The sequence below is a fragment of the Phocoena sinus genome, chromosome 9 (genome assembly GCF_008692025.1).
Source record: "Phocoena sinus isolate mPhoSin1 chromosome 9, mPhoSin1.pri, whole genome shotgun sequence".
Taxonomy (NCBI): Eukaryota; Metazoa; Chordata; class Mammalia; order Artiodactyla; family Phocoenidae; genus Phocoena; species Phocoena sinus.
Window position 1 is genome coordinate 86,698,540 of NC_045771.1, and position 21,208 is coordinate 86,719,747.

Below are 21,208 nucleotides of genomic sequence, written 5' to 3' on the forward strand. Positions count from 1 at the left end.
CCAGATAGTAAAATTTTTAAACTTTGTGAGCCACACTGTCTATCTGTACTATGGACCTCTCTCACTTTAACATGAAAGCAGCCGTTGACAATATAGGAACAAATAGTTGTGTCTGTGTTACAATAATACTTTATTAAGAAAAACAAGAGGGGGGCCCTAATTTGGCGACCGTGCTGTAGAGTCTAAAAACCAGTGTTGTTAAGAATCTGGAGAAATTTGGGGTTTGATGCCTTGATCCCAAAGATGACAAGTGGGTAATGTTTATTTGAAATTTCTTGATTGATTGGTTTGTGTTTTCCTTAGAGTAAAAGATCTGCTGGAGAAAGTTGAAGGCAACTCTGCAAATCATGACACCCTAATTAAAGTCAGTTGAGTAACTTGGATTTTGAGAAATTGAGATCAGTAGAAGCAAAACAATTACAAAGAAACAAAAAGTGATTTAGGTACCTGAGAGGGAAATTTGTTAGATTAGCAGAGGCTTCAAAATATTGGAATGGATATAGAGAAAAGGCCATATAATTGTATCAAATTGGAATATTATGAGACTAGAGGTGATTTAGGTATTATACTATCTGATTTCAGGAAAATGGATTGTGTCATCTCCATGATTCCTTTAAGAAGAATATGTGTAATTATGGTTCTTTAATTCTAGTTTAGATAATATAATTGATTAGCTTCTTAGGTAATCTCATCAATCACTTGGATTTTGTAAATACATTCTAACCTACATCCCCAAACCCTGTTCTTCCTAATTTCCATAATACATATAGAGGTCTCTTAGAAGCTGAAGTGCTATAAAAATTTTGATTATGTATATCAAAACCCTGATTTTACCTAGACTCATATTTTTAAAAATAATATCTTCTTCTGGAATACCTGGTCATCTTCCATTTAAAAAAAGTCAACAGGAGAAAGCAGAGCTTGATAGTAGATAATGGTGGAATAGAAGTTGCTCACCCAGCTTTACTTTCCCTGCCCTATGTTGCCTCTTTTGGAAGGCACTGTCAAAAGCTGTATACTGGTAATTATATCTTTTAAAAAAGAATATCTTCATAGGTTTTTTTGGGGGTGTGGGGAGCAGTAGGGGTTGCCTTGTGTGTCTCTCATAAGCCCAGCCTCCTATATGCTATCTCCCTAACATAGAATACCTAAGCAGGACATTAATTTAGAAAACTTTCCTTGAAGTGACCTTAAAATTCTGCCTTTGCAAATCCTTTACATCCTATACATAAAATTCGTTCCTTGTTCTTGCAATTAGTGTAGCTTTGGAAGTATAGGAATCAAGTTGCAGAAATCAAGAAATATCTTTTGTGTTGCTGTTCCTTAGTTATCTACATGTTGACACTTGAGGTGAAATTATAAAAATTCAGAAGAATTTTCTGAACATCCTTGAACAATTTCAAAAGAATTCTCCCTTTATCTGAAGGAAAATAGAAAAGTTTGGAATTTTAGCCTTTTGAGCTTAGCTGTTATTCTTTGCTTAATAGCAGAGTATATATCACAAATTTCTATTTATTTGGTTATATATAGTTTTAGCTGGTAGTTGACATCAGTTTTTCTCTTTTGTCTCTGTAATTTTCCAGGAAAACTCAGTGGTCTCTGTCAGATGAACAGAATCTTTGTCCAAAACTGTGGTGATACAAAACTCTTTGTGGGAGTTTATTCCAGTCACTGTCTGGACTAATAATTTTCTGTTTACTTCTTAATCTCTAATGCATATTTCCCTTAAGTCTTCCTCCAAGAGCTATAATAGAATTTTTCTGTTTTGTGAGTCTCCAAAAAATGAAATTCTGTGAATGAAGCCTTAATTTGACTCTTGATAATTAATTTTTCTTTCCAATGATTTGTATTATAGAATATAAAAGAAAATTAGTATTTGTCTTGCTACGTAGCTTTTAAAATACCACGTTTGCTTTCTCTTTTGAAAACACATCTTGAGTTTTAATTTTTTTGACAGCCTCCAGTGGATGGTCCATGATTAGAGCTCAAGACCAATAACATGAGGATGTAATTAATTAGTGGCTTAGGATATAATTATTTAGGTGTTGTTTATGGGCCATGATTAGAACTCAATACCAATAACATGAGGATGTGATTAATTAGTGGCTTAGGATATAATTATTTAGGTGTTGTTTATGTCCCATGTGAAGGGGAAAAGAAATAAAAAGTATTGTTTATGAACCATATAAAAATCTTGTGGGTTTTTTCCCCCTAGAGAAAGCAAGAAATTAAACTGTTGTTTCAAATATTTTACTTTGTTCAATTTGGGATAATAGACACTTTGTAGTTCACATTATTTTACCGTAATATATATTTACTTGACTTATTTAGGATGTAGTAAGAGATTTTTAAAGGAATTTCTCTTGGTGCCTGAGAAGAGAAATATTCATCCTTGTCCAGCTATTCTGTCATTTATATCCAGTGACTTAACTTCCCAGCTTCAGTGTTCGGTTTTGACACTTAAAAATTGAATACACTGGATCTGATAAATGGCATTTTGATTATAGGTTAGAGATAAATTATTATAAATTATCTTGAAGTCACATTTTAAACAGTTTCTTTGCAAGTTTTTGTCTTTGTTTAGAGTCATTTAACATTTATTGTAAAGAAGAATGTTGGCTCCTTTGTGAGTGTACAAATGTTTTTTCCTTCACATTTTGCAAAAAGTACAATGTAATTTTTGGCATTATTTTCACCATAGTCCCTACTTGGTTTCTACTTTGAAGTAATAAAACCTCCTGATAAAATATGCTTTTTAAGAGACCTCTCTAAAAAAATATGCTTTGCTCTTTTCAGGGCAATCAGATAGAATATTGAACTGAAAGTTCTGTTGCTGTGGGAGAGGAGGAAAAAGGAGAAGCTACCTAGCACTGACTCTTCAACATAATTCTCTTGTTTATCTGACTGTCAGCTTTCCCTGGAACTTGAAATGTTGGCTGATTGAAAACTGGGTTCATTGTTGACCTAGGGAAATTTGAGTGTCAAATCAGGACCACCTTAATTGTAATTTTCTTCCCCTGACTTAAAGATAATCTGTTCAATTCCAGAAACTTGAAATATTTAGATATTAACAAGCTTCACCCACTTTTCAGGTCATTCCTTCCCTCCCCCCCATCTCTGTCCCTCTAAGAAATGCAACAGAACCTTATCTAGAATAATCTTTCACTATTAGCCGCACTTTTTAGTACTAGCAAATTTGCTAAAAGGAGAAAATATAAGAGTTTTGATTTTTGTTAACTTCGCTACTACTTATATGTGACTGTACGTGAAATAGAGTTCTTTAGTAAATATTGAAAGTTGATAATAAACTAAATGTATCAATGGTGCTTAATGGTCTTGGCTGTCATTGCTTGTGTACTGTCCTTCCTACACATTAGGTTTTAGAGTAAACATGTTTAGAGTTTAAGTTTTGGAGATTACTACAAGCATAGGGATTTTCTTACTAGTTATCCAGCTGTAGATTTCTAGATTGCTGATTCTGTTTTCATTTTAAAGCAAAAGATGGTATAGTTATAAGGAAAATACAAAACCTTGCAGGACTCTTAGCTCTTTACCCTAACGCTGAAGTAGAGCCTTTTATTTCAAGTTTATAATTTCAGTTACTGAAATAAGACGATTATGCTTATGGTTCTTCCTTCCTCCTAGATTCGTCTTCTGGATGTCTAAGTGCCTCGACTTATCAGGGTGCCATAGATGTTTATGTCAGCCAACTGGGAAAAGTGGAATTGAAATCCCATAAAGGTTAGCCAAGTAGGATGTGTTATTTTGACATATGGTGTAAGGAAGGTTTTATGTAACATTCAGGAAACAGATGGTCAAATTATCTTATCTACACTGACATAGAGATTTCAATAAAATTTTTCTCTGTTCGAACCTGATTTAAAGACTGGAATACTAGCCCTCTAGACCAGTGATATTTGAAACTTTTGGAACAGATGGCCATGAAGACTATCTTTCCTTTTGTAATACAAACAAAAATGTTGTAATTTATTGACTGTTATTGTGGAATTTTTTAGTGTTAGTGTTTGGGTTTTTTCAGTTTAGTTTTATGTCGGAAATAGAATGTTCTTTGGAGGGAAAGTGCTCTCATACATTCTTTTGGAAGCTTTCCTGCTAACTTGTAAGAGGACCTTCTCAGGCCATTACTCTAGAGTAATACTTTTAAAAGCGTGATCCTGCAATAAAGGTATCACCAAAAGGTCCTCTAAAGTGATTATTGACTTGGTCTCTTGTAGTATCAGGCTTATGATGTGTCTCTTTCTGTAATCTTATTTCTAATACAAATAGCTTATTCTAAGAGTCCAAGTCTTTCATTAATAATTACACACTTTTTAATCATCTGAAGGCTGAATATACAAGTCTTTGTGTGCGTGCATGCACATAGATGTACACGTGCATGCTGGCAAGTGACTTGGGTACATGGAGTAGCTTGGCTATAGTGGCTTAAGTGACCTGGGTTCAGAAAGTTAAGAACCATAGCTCTGTATAAAAAATTTTTTAGAGAAAGTCTGGAAGCTCTTGCATATGGGCCAGAACAAGGCTATGAGTATAACAGGGAAAAAACCTCCACAGAGACCAGTTGTTCCTGCTGTTAGTAATTTCTTTGCCATGTTGGCAAAGTTTAAATACTTTAAACCTTAAAGTTTAAATTTTAAATACTTTAAAATTTAAAGTTTTAACACGTTTTAATAGATTTTTGCCCAGTGAGGCTCTCTTGTCAATGTCAAAATAAAACTACAAACACAGACGTCTGAAACTGAAGTTATTGCTGAGACACAGGTATTTTTTGATTTCTCGAGATCATATATTTTTTTCCTTTTAAATAGGATAATATTATGTTCTCACTAAATTTCTAAGAGCTTCAATAATACTATTCAGGGTATTTTGTAAATGTCAAAAAAGGTCATATAACTGCTTTCTTGTATTATGAAGACCCAAGGAGAAAAAACATTACTACGTTTAATGTAACTAGTAACAGAGTAAAAACAAAGTTTTGAATAGCAGCTCTTACATGAAAATTATTTCCTGTTTTGTATGGATGGGCAAAAAAGTAAAACAAAAAGCATTGCTAATCTTCATCCACTTTAATTATTTTTAACAATTATTTAGATTGTTGTTCCAGTAACTTATTGAAATAGCATATGATGTTGCAAGACTTGATTGGGATTACAATTTTGTGTTTTCTCCTGTTGGGACCATGATACTGGCAGGAGCTTAAAGATAACTGGAAACAAAGATTTCTGTCTTAATTCAGGTCTCTAATTCTCATTACACTTGGGAACAGTAACTTTCTGGAGTGATGGAAAGTTATTCAGGATTCTATTGCTTAATAGTAAAGACATCTGGAATCCTTTCCAACTCTGCCACTGTCTTGCTGTAGGGTTTAAGAGCCAGCTACTTGAGTCTCTTAGGCTGTCCTTTCAGCTCCTATGGCCATTTTGCCAAGTGAAAAGGAATGTCACAATGCTTGTTTTCTCTCTTCCTATGAAACTTAACAGTGACCTTATTCATTCATTCAGAAAGGCTGTGTTATGGCTTGAGAGTCAGAACTGCATCTGAGTACTGACTTTTCCACTTAAAAATTGTCCTTGATAAAGCCACTAATCTTAATATATAGTATCCCTTCAATTAATGATGCTGTTGTTAGTATTAATTCACTTTTTAATTTTTTAAAAATGGTATTGATGTCAATAACCGTGAAGCAGTTTTTGAAGTGAAAAGAGGTTGAAGACATACAGGCACTCTCCTTTCTAAAGAAGATAGTCTTAGAGATGGGACATTTGGGAAGGCTTTCAAGTCGTGAGAATTCTTCATTCATAAATAGGAATGGAGTTTTAATAGTGATAGTTTTTGCTTTTTAAGGATGTGGAGAGAGATGGGGGTAGAACTATCTGCATTGCTTAACATTTTAAAAACTCTGACAGGGCTTCCCTGGTGGCGCAGTGGTTGAGAGTCCGCCTGCCGGTGCAGGGGACTTGGGTTCGTGCCCCGGTCCGGGAGGATCCTGCGTGCCGCGGAGCGGCTGGGCCCGTGGGCCATGGCCGCTGGGCCTGCGCGTCCGGAGCCTGTGCTCTGCAGCGGGAGGGGCCACAGCAGTGAGGGGCCTGCGTACCGCCAAAAAAAAAACCCACAAAAACTCTGACAGATTTAAGATCCCTTATTTAAGAACAGAAAAGAAAGATGTTCATAAAATTATTACATTTGATGTATGTAGAGGTAATGTCCTAGAAAAAGTTTTTTAAATCTGTTATTTTCTACTTTTTAAAGTATGTTTGGTAGAAAAAACATGTATCTTCTATTCCTCCTGACATTTTCCAGGTTTGTTTTGTATTTTCCTAAAGCTCTCATATCTGTTTTTATGGGCAACTCCTGTTAGTAGTTTACATTTAAACCCTGAAAAGCAATTTCTTTTTAAAATAAGATAAACCAATTGTATTTATGTGCTTTGTTCCCCCCTTTTTGAGTAGTAAATATGAAACTTCATCAGTCTTTACCCCAAATTTCCAGCTCCTATTAGAAAGGCTGAGAAGATGTGGAATTATTTAGTGAAACTTAAGCTGATGTTAACCAAACTAGAAAGCACACAAAGACCCATAAATAAATGCCTTCTAAAAGGAATCTTTACAACATTCACAATGGATGTCATCCTGACCATCTTTGTCCACAGAGTTGGGGTTACTGTTTTATGGGAAAGACCTCTCTTATTTATTTGATATATGAGAAATAGAGAAAGAAAAACTCTTGAAACAGGAGTGTACTGGTGAGTTTGCACTGCAAACCACATAATTGTTTTGAAAAATGATTCCTTCCTAACAGAGTACTTTTTCTTATTTCGTCCTTTAGAAGTTGAATTATTGTAAGATTGTAGATGAAAGAAAGTTGAGTGTCTTGCTTCAGGTACCCAAAAAGTCTGTAATCCATTAAAAAGAAATGTTCGTCAGTTGAAATTTAAATATTTCCGTTTTAAATTTTTGTTATCGCCCTCTCCACACCCCCAACCAAATAAGGTACCACTGAAAGCACAAGAGCTCAGGGTTCTGGTTGTATTATAATATTCAGTGAGGTTACAAGTCCTGTAATACAATGAGGTAGCAGTGTATGAAACACGACAATAGTTAAGAGCATAGGTTTGTTGTCATTGAAATGGATCTTGATTCCAGCAGTAGCTGTAGTGGAAACTTGAGCAAGTTCTTATCTGTAAAATCGGAATTATAATAATACCTCATAAAGTTGAGAGAGAAATTAAAAGATAATATAATGAAGGTGTTTGGCTCTTAGTAAATGCTCAATTAATGGTAAATTCTGTCTATAAGCTGCATGTGTATTAAACTCTTCAGTTTTCTGGTATTGGATGAGCTGACAAGGGCTATTGGCAAAAAGAGAAATAGTTCATGATGTCCTAATGACTCATATTCTTGACAGAAGATACTGTGAATGCCTTGGGAATACCTGGGAGTAAGGAAAAGGTACAGCTATTTAAATAAAATAAGCTGATGAGTAAAGACAGTGTATCAGGAGCAGTGCTACCTGTTCGATCATTTTTTATAATAGGCTCTAGTACTTTTTATTTCTTTGCATTAATAAGCTCTCCTTTAAATTTATCACAGGATCTGTTCTTGTCAAGGTTGCATCTTCTCTTCAAGCTTATTTACAGTTATCAGGGAAAGAGATTGATGTGAACTCAGAAGTCCATGTTGAAGAAATGGATGAAGCTCATAAAGATGACGGTATAATTATTACTGGTAAGGAGGCTGCATTTTGCTATGTAAGGTGAATAGTCATTGTCCATCTATGAGTAGAAATATGCTACATTTAACTGAAGTTTTAGTCTTTATTCCTTTCCATTGTCACATGTTGGCGTTTGACACTTTTTTCTTCCAACTGCTTATCAGTAACACAATTGCAGACATTTAGTTTGAAGCACTCACTATTCCTGGATAGTGAATAGTCATTGGATAAAATTTATTTGAAAAACTTCCCTATCAAAGAGATATTTGCACACTCATATTCATAGCAGCATTATTCACAGTAGCCAAGAGGTAGAAGCACCCCAAGTGTCTATTGATGGATGAAAGCAAAAATGAAATATGATATATAAACATACAATGGAATACTGTTCAGCCTTAAAAAGGAAGGAAATCCTGTCACATGCTACAACATGGATGCACCTTGAGGACACTATGCTAAGTGAAATAAGCCAATCACAAAAAAGACAAATAATGTATAATTGCATTTACACAAGACATCTAAGGAAACAAAGTACGGGGAGAGGAAAATGAGTTGTTCAGCAGGTATGAAGTTTCAGTTTTGCAAGATGAAAAAGTTCTGGAGATCTATTGCACAACAATATGAATATACTTAACACTGCTAAACTGTAAACTTAAAAGTAGTTAACATGGTAAATTTTATTTTATGTGTTTTTTACCATAATCAAAAATCTGAAAACCATTAAAATTTTTTTTTTCTTTTTTGGCACAGCTGCTTTCTAATTCTTGGACTTGAAAATCAACTACAGTTGACCCTTGAACTACAGGGGGGTTAGGGACACTGGTCCCCTGCCCCAGGGCAGTCGAAAATCCACCTGTAACTTTGCAGTCAGCCCTCCATATTTGTGGTTCCACATCTGTAGATTCAACCAACTGCAGATCGTGTAGTACTATCGTATGTATTTATTGAAAAAATCTGTGTATAAGTGGATTTGCATAGGTCAAACCTGTGTTGTTCAAGGGCCAACTGTAAATACATATATTACAGTGTAAGATGTAAAGTTAATTTTGCATGATTATAATAAATAGGAGTTTGGTTTGGTATTATGCACATTGTAAACTTGATCTTTTAGTACAGCCTGACCTTTTAGTACAAATTCTCAATTCCAGAAATGTGAAGAGCTTTTCCACATTTTTTCTAATTACCTGTGGATGTATTAATGGCTGATACTACTTAAAAAAATATTTATGGTATAGATAATTATACAGTAAAAAAAGATTAATGCTGGCAAACTTTTAAAAATCTTAACCAGAATGGCATTGAGAAGGACATTGAAATTACCATGAGGTTTTGATATAGCAATCTATGTATATATACAAGATTGTTTTAAGTTTCTGGTCTCTTAGTTTCAAATGCATTTCCAATATCCTGAATTTGTACTGTCCTCTTCTCACGGTTGCTGGTTTTGATGCCATATTTGTGTGTGGATGATTTCCTACCTTTATTCTATGTTTGCCTTTCCCATTTGTTAGTCTTCTTGTTTCTAATTGTGGCCTTTTCTTTTCTGTATACAGAAGTTCCTTTAGCATTCGTTGCAAAGCTGATCTAGTGGCGCTGAATTCTCTTAACTTTTGCTTGTCTGTAAAGCTTTTGATTTCTCTGTCAAATCTGAACATATGTATCTTAAGTATATCATGCCACTCCCCTTCTGGCCTGAAGAATTTCTGCTGAAAAATCAGCTGATAACCGTATGGGGATTCCCTTGTATGTTATTTGTTGCTTTTTCCCTTATCTTTTAATATTTTAAAAGATTAAAAAATTTTTCTCTTTCTCTTTAATTATTGTCAATTTGATTAATAAGTGTCTCAGTGTGTTCTTCCTTGAGTTAATCCTGTATGGGACTCTGTGATTCCTGGACTTGAGTGAGTGTTTCCTTTCCCATGTTAGAGAAGTTCTCAGCTATTATTATCTCTTCAGATATTTTCTCAGTCCCTTTCTCTCTCTTTTCTCCTTTTGGGACCACTATGATGCAAATGTTGATGCATTTAATGTTGTCCCAGAGGTGTCTGAGATTGTCTTTATTTCTTTTCATTCTTTTTTTGTTTCGTTCGGCAGCAGTGATTTCTACCAATCTGTCTTCCAGCTTACTTATTCGGTCTTCTGCCTCATTTATTCTGCTATTGATTCCTTCTAGCATATTTTTCACTTCAGTTATTGTATTGTTCATTTCTGTTTGCTCTTTAAAGCTTTTAGCTCTTTATTAAACATTTCTTGTATCCTCAGTCTGTGCACCATTCATTTCCTGAGATCTTGGATCATGTTTACTATCATTACTTCTGAATTCTTTTTCAGGTAGATTGCCTATCTCTGCTTCACTTAGTTTTTCTTCCATGGTTTTATCTTCTTCCTTCGTCTGTGACCTATTTCTCTGCCATCTCATTTTGTTTAACTTCCTCTGTTTGTGGTCTCCATCCCTCAGGCTTTAGGATTGTAGTTCTTCTTGGTTCTAGTGTCTGCCCCCTGGTGGATGAAGTTGGTCCAGGGGTTTGTGCAGGCTTCCTGGTGGGAGGGGCTGGTGCCTGCCCACTGGTGGGTGGAGCTGCATCTTGTCCCTCTGGTGTGCAGGGTCATGTCAAGGGGTGTGTTTCCAGGTGGCTGTTTGCTCAGGCCAACTTTAAGCAGCCTGTCTGCTGATGGGTGGAGCTGTGTTCCCACCCTGTTGGTTGTTTGGACTGAGGCGTCCCAGCACTGGAGCCTGCAGACTGTTGGTGGGGCTGGGTCTTAGTGCCAAAATGGCGACCTCCAGGAGAGCTCACGCTGATGAGTGTTCCCTGGAGCGTCCACCACCAGTGTCCTTGACTCCACAGTGAGCCGCAGCTGAACCCTGCCTCCACAGGAGACCCTCCATAACCCGCAGGTAGGTCTGGCCCAGGTTTCTATGGAGTCACTGTTTTGCCCTGGGTCCCAGTGCATGTGAAAACTTGTGTACATCCTCCAAGAGTGGAGTCTCTGTTTCCTCAGACCTGTGGAGCTCCTGCACTCAAGCCCCACTGGCCTTCAAAGCCAAATGCTCTGGGGGCTCCTCCTTGCAATATCAGACTCCCAGGCTGGGGAGCCTGACATGGGACTTGGAACTCTCACCCTGTGGGAGGACCTCTGCAATATAATTATTTTCCAGTTTGTGGGTCGCCCACCCAGTGGGTATGGAATTTGATCATATTGTGAAAGTGCCCCTCCTACTGTCTCGTTGTGGCTTCTTCTTGTTTTGGGGTGTAGAATATCACTTTTGGTAGGTCTCAGTCCTTTTTGTTGATGATCATTCAGCAGTTAGTTGTGATTTTGGTGTTTTCGTGAGAGGAGGTGAGCTTAAATCCTTCTACTGCGCCGTCTTGTCTCCAGCCCAGAGGACATTGAAATTAAAGTGTGTACGTGCACGTATGCCACGGGCTTACCCATGAGATAGTCTCAAGAAAAAGAAAGTGTGGTGGTGGTGTGTGGTTATGGTGGCATTGGGGTATCTTCATAAGACCAAGTTTCACAATTATTAACAGCCACTGTATTAAATCTTGGCAGAGAGTAAAGATTATTTGGGGGAGGCAGTATTTTTTTTGTCAAAAATAAAGTAATTTATTTAATGACCAAGAAAAAAGATCAAGTTTCAGTTTTAAATATTCATTTTATATATCGTAAAGGTTAAGAAGTCAGTCTTAAAAATCATAGAATATTAACAAAAAGCACAGCAGTAATAAAAATAACACCTGTACACTTTCAGATTAACTCAGTGCCTAATGGGCAGACTCTTAGTTATGCAGAGAAAATTGGATGAAAATTTAAGTGTATTAAATGTGGTAAGAATCAGTTTCTTGTGATCTGATATCTTGAATTTGATAGGGAGCCAACAGAGTTACCTTTTTTGGCCCTGGTAATGTAAAGTAATAATACAAATTTGTTTAATAATGCTCTGAATAATAGCATAATTAAATTATTTTACATAAGTTAAGAATGTTTGAATTATAAATTATTTTTTCATTTTTCATTCTGTAACTCATAGAATCATATGCCTTTTTAAAGTTTAGATTTAGTTTAAGTTGCATTTCAGAACCCTGTTCTCATCATTCCAACCATTAAAAAAAAAAAGACCTTATTAAATCCTCTAAGAACAGTTACTAGTCCTGTCATTGGATAAAATCATTATCTGCAGACCCAATCTCTTTATTAAGTCTTGCCCATTTCCATTCCACTAAACAGGTACCACCTCAAACTTAATATATTTGAAAACAAATATTATCTTTTCCTAGCCTAGTTCCTCTTCCACCTGTCATCTCTATTTTCCTTTATTTGTTCAGTCAGTCCCTCAGCAAACATTTATTGAGTCGGGTACTGCTAGAAACTAGGAGTGCAAAGATAAGATAATAAAGTTTGGTCTCTCTGCCATCTGAGGAGTTTACATCCTAGTGAAGCAAGACAGACAAACCAGTGAATACAATACAATAAATGTTATAATAAAGGTATGTACGTGGTACTGTGAGAGCGTGGAGGTGGCGCATCTAAATTACACTAGCATTGTGAGTTTGAGGAAGTGAGACAAGTCCAATATAGCTAGAGTGTAGCGAGTAAGGGGCACAGTGGTATAAAAGGAGGCTGGAGAGTTCGATAGGGATCAGATCATATAGGGCAGATTTGGCTTTTATACTCAGTGCTTTGCAAAGGCACTGAAAGGTTTTAATCTGGGGTTCATATAATCAGATCTGTATATTAGAAAGATCACTAAATGTTGAGTGGGGAAAAATTGGAAAGGACAATGGTGGATGAAGGAAAAGTTAATTTTAATTAGCAGGTTACTGTAGTAATTCAGGAGAAAGAGTTCAGTGGCCTGGACTCCACAGTGATCTATTTTAAACTAAACAAATAAATAAATAAGCCTTGGATAAATTTTGGTGGAAAAAAATTGATATAGGTGTACCTCATTTTATTGTACTTTGCTTTATTGCAGTTCACAGATACAATTTGTGTTTTTCACAAATTGAAGTTTTGTGACAGCTGTGCATGGAGCTTGTTTGTTGGTGCCATGTTTCCAAGAGCATTTGCTCACTTTGCATCTCTGTATTTCGTTTTGGTAATTCTCACAGTATTTCAAACTTTTAAAATTATTATTTGCTTTGTTGATATGTGGTCAGTGGTCTTTGATGTTACTGTTGCAGTTGTTTTGGGGCATCATGAACGACGTCGCCCATATAAGACATAAAACTTAATTGATAAATGTTCTGTGTCTTCTGACTGCTCTACTGATTGGCTGGTCCCCTGGTTCTCTCCCTCTCCTCAGACCTCCCTATTCCCTGAGACACAACAATATTGAAATAGGCCAGTGAATAACCGTACCATGGCCTGTAAGTCATCAAGTGAAGGGAAGAGTTGCACATCTCACTTTAAATCGAAAGCTAGAAATGATTAAGCTTAATGAGGAAGGCATATTGAAGCCAAGATAGGATGAGAGTTAGGCCTCATCCAGGTAGCCAAGTTGTGAATGCAAAGGAAAATTTCTTAAAGGAAATTAAAAGTGCTACTCCAGTGAACACGTGAATGATAAGAAAGCGAAACAGCCTTATTGCTGATATGGAGAAAATTTTAGTGGTTTGGATAGAAGATCAAGCCAGCCACAACTTTCCTTTAAGCCAAAACCTAATCCAGAGCAAGGTGCTAACTTTCCAATTCAGTAAAGGCTGAGAGGGATGAGGAAGCTGCAGAAGAAAAGTTTGAAGCTAGCAGTTTGGTTTAACGAGGTTTAAGAAAATAAGCCGTCTCCATATCATAAAACTGCAAAGTGAAAGCAGCAAGTGCTGATGTATAAGCTGCAGCAGGTTATCCAGAAGATCTAGCTAAGGTAATTAATGAATGTGACTTCACTAAAGAACAGATTTTCAATGTAGAAGAAACAGCCTTATATTGGAAGAAAATTCCACCTAGGCCTTTCATAGCTAGAGAAGAGAAGTCAGTGCCTGGTTTCACAGCTTCAAAGGACTGAATGACTCTGCTTAAGGGCTAATGCAGCTGGTGACTTAAAGTTGAAGCCAGTGTTCATTTACCATTCTGAAAATCCTACACGCCTTCAGAATTATGCTCAATCTACTCTGCCTGTGCTCTATAAACGGAACAACAAAGCCTGGGTGACAGCACATCCGTTCACAACATGGTTTAGTGAATATTTTAAGCCCACTGTTGCTACCTACTGCTCAGGAAAAAAAAAAAACGAAAAAAAAGATTCCTTTCAAAATATTACTGTGCACTGACAATGCAGCTAGCCACCCAAGAGCTCTGATAGAGATGTACAATGATATTAATGTTTTCATGCCTGCTAACACAACATCCATCCTGCAGCCCACAGATCTGGAGTAAATTCGACTTTCAAGTCTTATTATTTAAGAAACACATTTTGTAAGGCTCTAGCTGCCATAGATAGTGATTCCTCTGATGGATCTGAGCAAAGTGAGCTGAAAACCTTCTGGAAAGGATTCACCATTCTAGATGCCACTAGAACATTTGTGATTTATGGGAAGAGATCAAAATAGCAACATTAACAGGAATTTAGAAGAAGTTGAGTCCAACCCTCATGGATGACTTTGAAGGAAGTCATGACTTTGGAGGAAGTAACTGCAGATGTGGTGGAAATAGCAAGAGAACTAGAATTATAAGTGGAGCTGGAAGATGTGACTGAATTGCTGCAATTTCATGATGAAACTTTAATGGATAAAGAACTGCTTCTTATGGATGAGCAAAGAAAGTGGTCTCTTGAGATGGAATCTAGTCCTGGTGAAGATGCTAGCAGATGGTTGAAATTATAACAAAGGATTTAGAATATTACACAAATTTAGTTGATAAAGCAGCAGCAAGATTTGAGAGGATTGGCTCCAATTTTTAAAGAAGTTCTACTGTGGGTAAAATGCTATCAAACAGTATTGCATGCTACAGAGAAACAATGAAAGGAAGAGTCAGTCAATACACCAAACTTCGTTGTTGTCTTATTTTAGGAAATGGCCGTATCCACTCCAGCCTCCAGCAGCCACCAGCCTAATCAGTCAGCAGCCATCAACACCGAAGCAAGACCCTCCACCAGCAAAAAGATTATTAATTGCTAGTCAGATAATGGTTAGCATTTTTTGTTTTACTCTTTATACATTTTTATTATATAAAAAATTTATAAAATTTTAAATTATGCTTGTAAATGGATGCTATGAGGAAGATGCATGCTTACCTCATTGGTTATTATGAAGCTTCTTAGGCCATTTAATTATTTTTCTGTTATTTGTTACTATATCTTATACTCTAGCCCCTATTTCCTAAGCCAGGAAGGACCAAATTTTAGAGCAAAGTTTATTTCCTGCCCACAGTCCAAGAATCTGGGTACTGATCAGCAAATTTCTTTTGGAGAGTAGCACATGATGTACGATGAGGTTGGGCCCCAGGTTGTCTCTGATAGTAGATTAAATCCGTTAAAAGTAATCGTACAGAGGGACTTCAGATAAACACAACAGTCTCCTGTGGAGAGAGCTGTATGAACAAGTTATTGAGTTTAGAGAAACTTTTGTTTCATTTTGATTCCAAAACTGGTGCCCAAAAGGCCACAGACCTTATTTATCAAGTGGATATCAAGTGGAATAATTTGAGGCCTAGAAAATTAAAGCAGTTTGCTTTTTCTATGGAGATTTTCAATCTGAAACCCAAGTTTGGAAGTAATGAGCAACTTTATGTGTCAGTTGTTATTATAGGCAGCTGAGCTCAGCTCTTTTGGGCCACCATACAGAGCCTATGAGGCATAGAAACAGAAATACTCTCACTGCTAAGAGGTCTGGATTGTATCTGTAGCATGATTTCTGCAAGAAACTATGCCAATAAACTTTAGTTCCTGGGGCTCAGGCTTCCCACAGGGTTTGATGTGTCAGCCCTGTAATTTTATTTAAATTCCTGCTCCATGGTTTCCCTTGTTGTCGTCGTCACTGGTAAATAACTGTGTGTTGTATAATTCTTTTTTTTTTTTGAATTTTATTTTATTTTTTTATACAGCAGATTCTCCAATTTTATACACATTGGGATTGTCAATCCCACTCGCCCAATTCATCACACCACCACCCCCACCCCTGCACCGCTTTCCCCCCTTGGTGTCCATACGTTTGTTCTCTACATCTGTGTCTCAGTTTCTGCCCTGCACACCGGTTCATCTGTACCATTTTTCTAGGTTCCACATATATGCGTTAATATACGATATTTGTTTTTCTCTTTCTGACTTACTTCACTCTGTGTGACAGTCTCTAGGTTCATCCAGGTCCCTACAAATGACCCAATTTCGTTCATTTTTATGGCTGAGGAATATTCTACTGTATATATGTACCACATCTTTATCCATTTGTCTGTCAATGGGCATTTAGGTTACTTCCATGACCTGGTTATTGTAAATAGTGCTGCAATGAACATTGGGGTGCATGTGTCTTTTGAATTGCAGTTTTCTCTGGGTATATGCCCAGTAGTGGGATTGCTGGGTCATATGGTAGTTCTATTTTTAGTTTTTTAAGGAACCTCCATACTGTTCTCCATAGTGGCTGTATCAATTTACATTCCCACCAACAGTGCAAGAGGGTTCCCTTTTCTCCACACCCTCTCCAGCATTTGTTGTTTATAGATTTTCTGATGATGCCCATTCTAACTGCTGTGAGGTGATACCTCATTGTAGTTTAGATTTGCGTTTCTCTAATAATTAGTGATGTTGAGCATCTTTTCATGTGCTTCTTGGCCATCTGTATGTCTTCTTTGGAGAAATGTCTACTTAGGTCTTCTGCCCATTTTTGGACTGGGTTGTTTGTTATTTTAATATTGAGCTGCATGAGCTGTTTATGTATTTTGGAGATTAATCCGTTCTCCATTGATTCGTTGGCAAATATTTTCTCCCATTCAGAGGGTTGTCATTTTGTATTGTTTGTAGTTTCCTTTGCTTTGCAAAAGCTTTGAAGTTTCATTAGGTCCCATTTGTTTTTATTTCCATTACTCTAGGAGGTGGATCAAAAAAGATCTTGCTCTGATTTATGTCAGAGAGTGTTCTTCCTGTGTTTTCCTCTAAGAGTATTTATAGTGTCTCGTCTTACATTTAGGTCTCTAATCCATTTTGAGTTTATTTTTGTGTGTGGTGTTAGGGAGTGTTCTAATTTCATTCTTTCACATGTAGCTGTCTAGTTTTCCCAGCACCACTTATTGAAGAGACTGTCTTTTCTCCATTGTATATCCTTGCCTCCTTTGTCATAGATTAGTTGACCATAGGTGCGTGGGTTTATCTCTGGGCTTTCTATCTTGTTCCATAGATCTATGTTTCTGTTTTTGTGCCAGTCTTGATTACTGTAGCTTTGTAGTAGAGTCTGAAGTCAGGGAGCCTGATTCCTCCATCTCCGTTTTTATCCCTCACGTCTACTTTGGCTATTCGGGGTCTTTTGTGTCTCCGTACAAATTTTAAGATATTTTGTTTTAGTTCCATAAAAAATGCCATTGGTAATTTGATAGGGATTGCATTGAACCTGTAGATTGCTTTGGGTAGGATAGTCATTTTCATAATGTTGATTCTTCCAATCCAAGAACATGGTATATCTCTCCATCTGTTAGTATCATCTTTAATTTCTTTCATCAGTGTCTTATAGTTTTCTGCATACAGGTTTTTTGTCTCCCTAGGTAGGTTTATTCCTAGGTATTTTATTCTTTTTGTTGCAATAGTAAATGGGAGTGTTTCCTTAATCTCTGTTTCATATTTTTCATTATTAGGGTATAGGAATGGAAGAGATTTCTGTGCATTAATTTTGTATCTTGCAACTTTACGAGATTCATTGATTAGCTCTAGTAATTTTCTGGTGGCATCATTAGGATTCTCTATGTATAGTATCATGTCATCTGCAAACAGTGACAGTTTTACTTCTTCTTTTCCCATTTGTATTCCTTTTATTTCTTTTTTTTCTCTGATTGCCATGGCTAGGACTTCCAAAACTATGTTGAATAATAGTGGTGAGAGTGGACGTCCTTGTCTTGTTCCTGATCTTAGAGTAAAGGCTTTCAGTTTCTCACCATTGAGAATGATGTTTCCTGTGGGTTTGTCATATATGGCCTTTATTATGTTGAGGTAAGTTCCCTCTATGCCCACTTTCTGGAGAGTTTTTATCATAAATGGGTGTTGAATTTTGTCAAAAACTTTTTCTGCATCTATTGAGATGATCATATGGTTTTTATTCTTCACTTTGTTATTATGGTATATCACATTGATTAATTTGCATATATTGAAGAATTCTTGCATCCCTGGGATAAATCCCACTTGATCATGGTGTACGATCCTTTTAATGTGCTGTTGGATTCTGTTTACTAGTATTTTGTTGAGGATTTTTGCATCTTTATTCATGAGTGATATTGGCCTGTAATTTTCTTCTTTTGTAGTATCTTTGTCTGGTTTTGGTGTCAGGGTAATGGTGGCATCATAGAATGAGTTTGGGAGTGTTCCTTCCTCTGTAACTTATTGGAAGAGTTTGAGAAGGACAGGTGTTAGCTCTTCTTAAATGTTTGATAGAATTCACCTGTGAAGCCATCTGGTCCTGGAATTTTGTTTGTTGGAAGATTATTAATAACAGTTTCAATTTCATTACTTATGATTGGTCTGTTCATATTTTCTATTTCTTCCTGGTTCAGTCTTGGAAGGTTATACCTTTCTAAGAATTTGTCCATTTCTTCCAGGTTGTCCATTTTATTGGCATAGAGTTGCTTGTAGTAATCTCTTAGGATGCTTTGCATTTCTGTGGTGCCTGTTGTAACTTCTCCTTTTTCATTTCTAATTTTATTGATTTGAGTCCTATCTCTGGTGTTCTTGATGAGTATGGCTAATGGTTTATCAATTTTGTTTATCTTCTCAAAGAACCAGCTTTAAAAAAAAAAAAGAACCAGCTTTTATTAGTTTTATTGATGTTTGCTATTGTTTTCTGTTTCTATTTCATTTATTTCTGCTCTGATATTTATGATTTCTTTGCTTCTGCTAACTTTGGGTTTTGTTTGTTCTTCTTTCTCTAGTTCCCTTAGGTGTAAGGTTAAATTGTTTATTTGAGATATTTGTTGTTTCTTGAGGTAGGCTTGTATTGCTATAAACTTCCCTCTTAGAACTGCTTTTGCTGCATCCCATAGGTTTTGGATCGTCATGTTTTCACTGTCATTTGTCTCTAGGTATTTTTTGATTTCCTCTTTGATTTCTTCTGTTATCTCTTGGTCATTTAGTAATGTATTGTCTAGCCTTCATGTGTTTGTGTTTTTTACATTTTTTTCCCTGTAATTGATCTCTAATCTCGTAGCGTTGTTGTCAGAAAAGATGCTTGATAGGATTTTAATTCTGTTAAATTTACTGAGGCTTGATTTGTGACCCAAGATGTGATCTATCCTGGAGAATGTTCCGTGTGCACTTGAGAAGAAAGTGTAATCTCTTGTTTTTGGGTGGAATGTCCTATAAATATCAATTAAATCTATCTGGTTTATTGTGTCATTTAAAGCTTGTGTTTCCTTATTAATTTTCTGTTTGGATGGTCTGTCCATTGGTGTAAGTGAGGTGTTAAAGTCCCCCACCATTACTGTGTTACCTTCGATTTCCTCTTTTATAGCTGTTAGCAGTTGCCTTATGTATTGAGGTGCTCCTATTTTGGGTGCATATATATTTATAATTGTTATATCTTTTTGGATTGATCTCTCGATCATTATGTAGTGTCCTTCCTTGTCTCTTGTGACATTCTTTATTTTAAAGTCTATTTTATCTGCTATGAGAATTTCTACTCCAGCTTTCTTTTGATTTCCATTTGCATGAAATATTTTTTCCATCCCCTCATTTTCAGTCTGTATGTGTCCCTAGGTCTGAAGTGGGTCTCTTGTAGGCAGCATATATATGGTATATGGGTCTTGTTTTTGTATCCATTCAGCAAGCCTGTGTCTTTTGGTTGGAGCATTTAATCCATTCACATTTAAGGTACTTATCGATATGTATGTTCCTATTACCATTTTCTTAATTGTTTGGGGTTAGTTTTTGTAGGTCCTTTTCTTCTCTTGTGTTTCCCACTTAGAGAAGTTCCCTTAGCATTTGTTGTGGAGCTGGTTTGGTGGTGCTGAATTCTCTTAGCTTTTGCTTGCCTGTAAAGCTTTGATTTCTCCGTCGAATCTGAATGAGATCCTTGCCTGGTAGAGCAATCTTGGTTGTAGGTTATTCCCTTTCATCACTTTAAGTATATCATGCCACTCCCTTCTGACTTGTAGAGTTTCTGCTGAGAAATCAGCTGTTAACGTTATGGGAGTTCCCTTCTATGTTATTTGTCGTTTTTCCCTTGCTGCTTTCAGTCATTTTTCTTTGTCTTTAATTTTTGCCAATTTGATTACTATGTGTCTCGGAGTGTTTCTCCTTGCGTTTTCCTGTATGGGACTCTCTGTGTTTCCTGGACTTAGGTGGCTATTTCCTTTTCCATGTCAGGCAAGTTTTTGACTATAATCTCTTCAAATTTTTCTCGGGTCCTTTCTCTCTCTCTTCTTCTGGGACCCCTAAAATGCGAATGTTGTTGTGTTTAAGAGGTCTCTTAGGCTGTCTTCATTTCTTTGCATTCTTTTTCTTTATTCTGTTCTGCAGCAGTGAATTCCACAATTCTGTCTTCCAGGTCAGTTATCCATTCTTCTGCCTCAGTTATTCTGCTATTGATTCCTTCTAGTGTAGTTTTCATTTCAGTTATTGTATTGTTCATCTCTGTTTGTTTGTTCTTTAATGCTTCTACGTCTTTGTTAAACATTTCTTGCATCTTCTCGATCTTTGCCTCCATTCTTTTTCTGAGGTCCTGGATCATCTTCACTGTCATTATTCTGAATTCTTTTTCTGGAAGGTTGCCTGTCCCCACTTCATTTAGTTGTTTTTCTGGGGTTTTATCTTGTTCCTTCATCTGGTACATAGCCCTCTGCCTTTTCATCTTGTCTATCTTTCTGTGAATGTGGTTTTTGTTCCACAGGCTGCAGGATTGTAGTTTTTCTTGCTTCTGCTGTCTGCCCTCCTGTGGATGAGGCTATCTAAGAGGCTTGTGCAAGTTTTTTGATGGAAGGGACCGGTGGTGGGTAGAGCTGGGTGTTGCTCTGGTGGGCAGAGCTCAGTAAAATTTTAGTCCACTTGTCTGCTGATGGGTGGGGCTGGGTTCCCTCCCTGTTGGTTGCTTGGCCTGAGGCCACCCAACACTGGAGCCTACCCAGGCTCTTTGGTGGGGCTAATGGTGAACTCTGGGAGGGCTCATGCCAAGGAGTACTTCCCAGAACTTCTGCCGCCAGTGTCCTTGTCTTCACGGTGAGACACAGCCACCCCCGCCTCTGCAGGAGAGCCTCCAACACTAACAGGTAGGTCTGGTTCAGTCTCCCCTGGGGTCACTGCTCCTTCCCCTGGGTCCCGATGCACACACTACTTTGTGTGTGCCCTCCAAGAGTGGAG

General features: G+C 36.9%; 1 protein-coding gene across 6 annotated transcripts in view; it reads left to right on the forward strand.

Moving 5' to 3' along the window:
* The window catches only part of FAM185A (family with sequence similarity 185 member A), a 67,881-nt gene that overhangs the window by 38,107 nt on the left and 8,566 nt on the right, over nt 1–21,208 (forward strand). For 4 of the 6 annotated variants that reach the window (XR_004351390.1, XM_032642711.1, XM_032642715.1 and 1 more), the window contains exons 6-7: nt 3,646–3,741; nt 7,608–7,742. Coding sequence is in view for 5 of the 6 variants with exons in the window: in XM_032642711.1 (XP_032498602.1) it covers nt 3,646–3,741; nt 7,608–7,742 (231 nt within the window). In the remaining variant the exon portion in view is untranslated. Of the gene's footprint in view, nt 1–3,645; nt 3,742–7,607; nt 7,743–14,732; nt 14,836–21,208 lie in introns of those variants that run through there. The other 2 variants (XM_032642712.1, XM_032642714.1) reach the window with 2 other exon arrangements.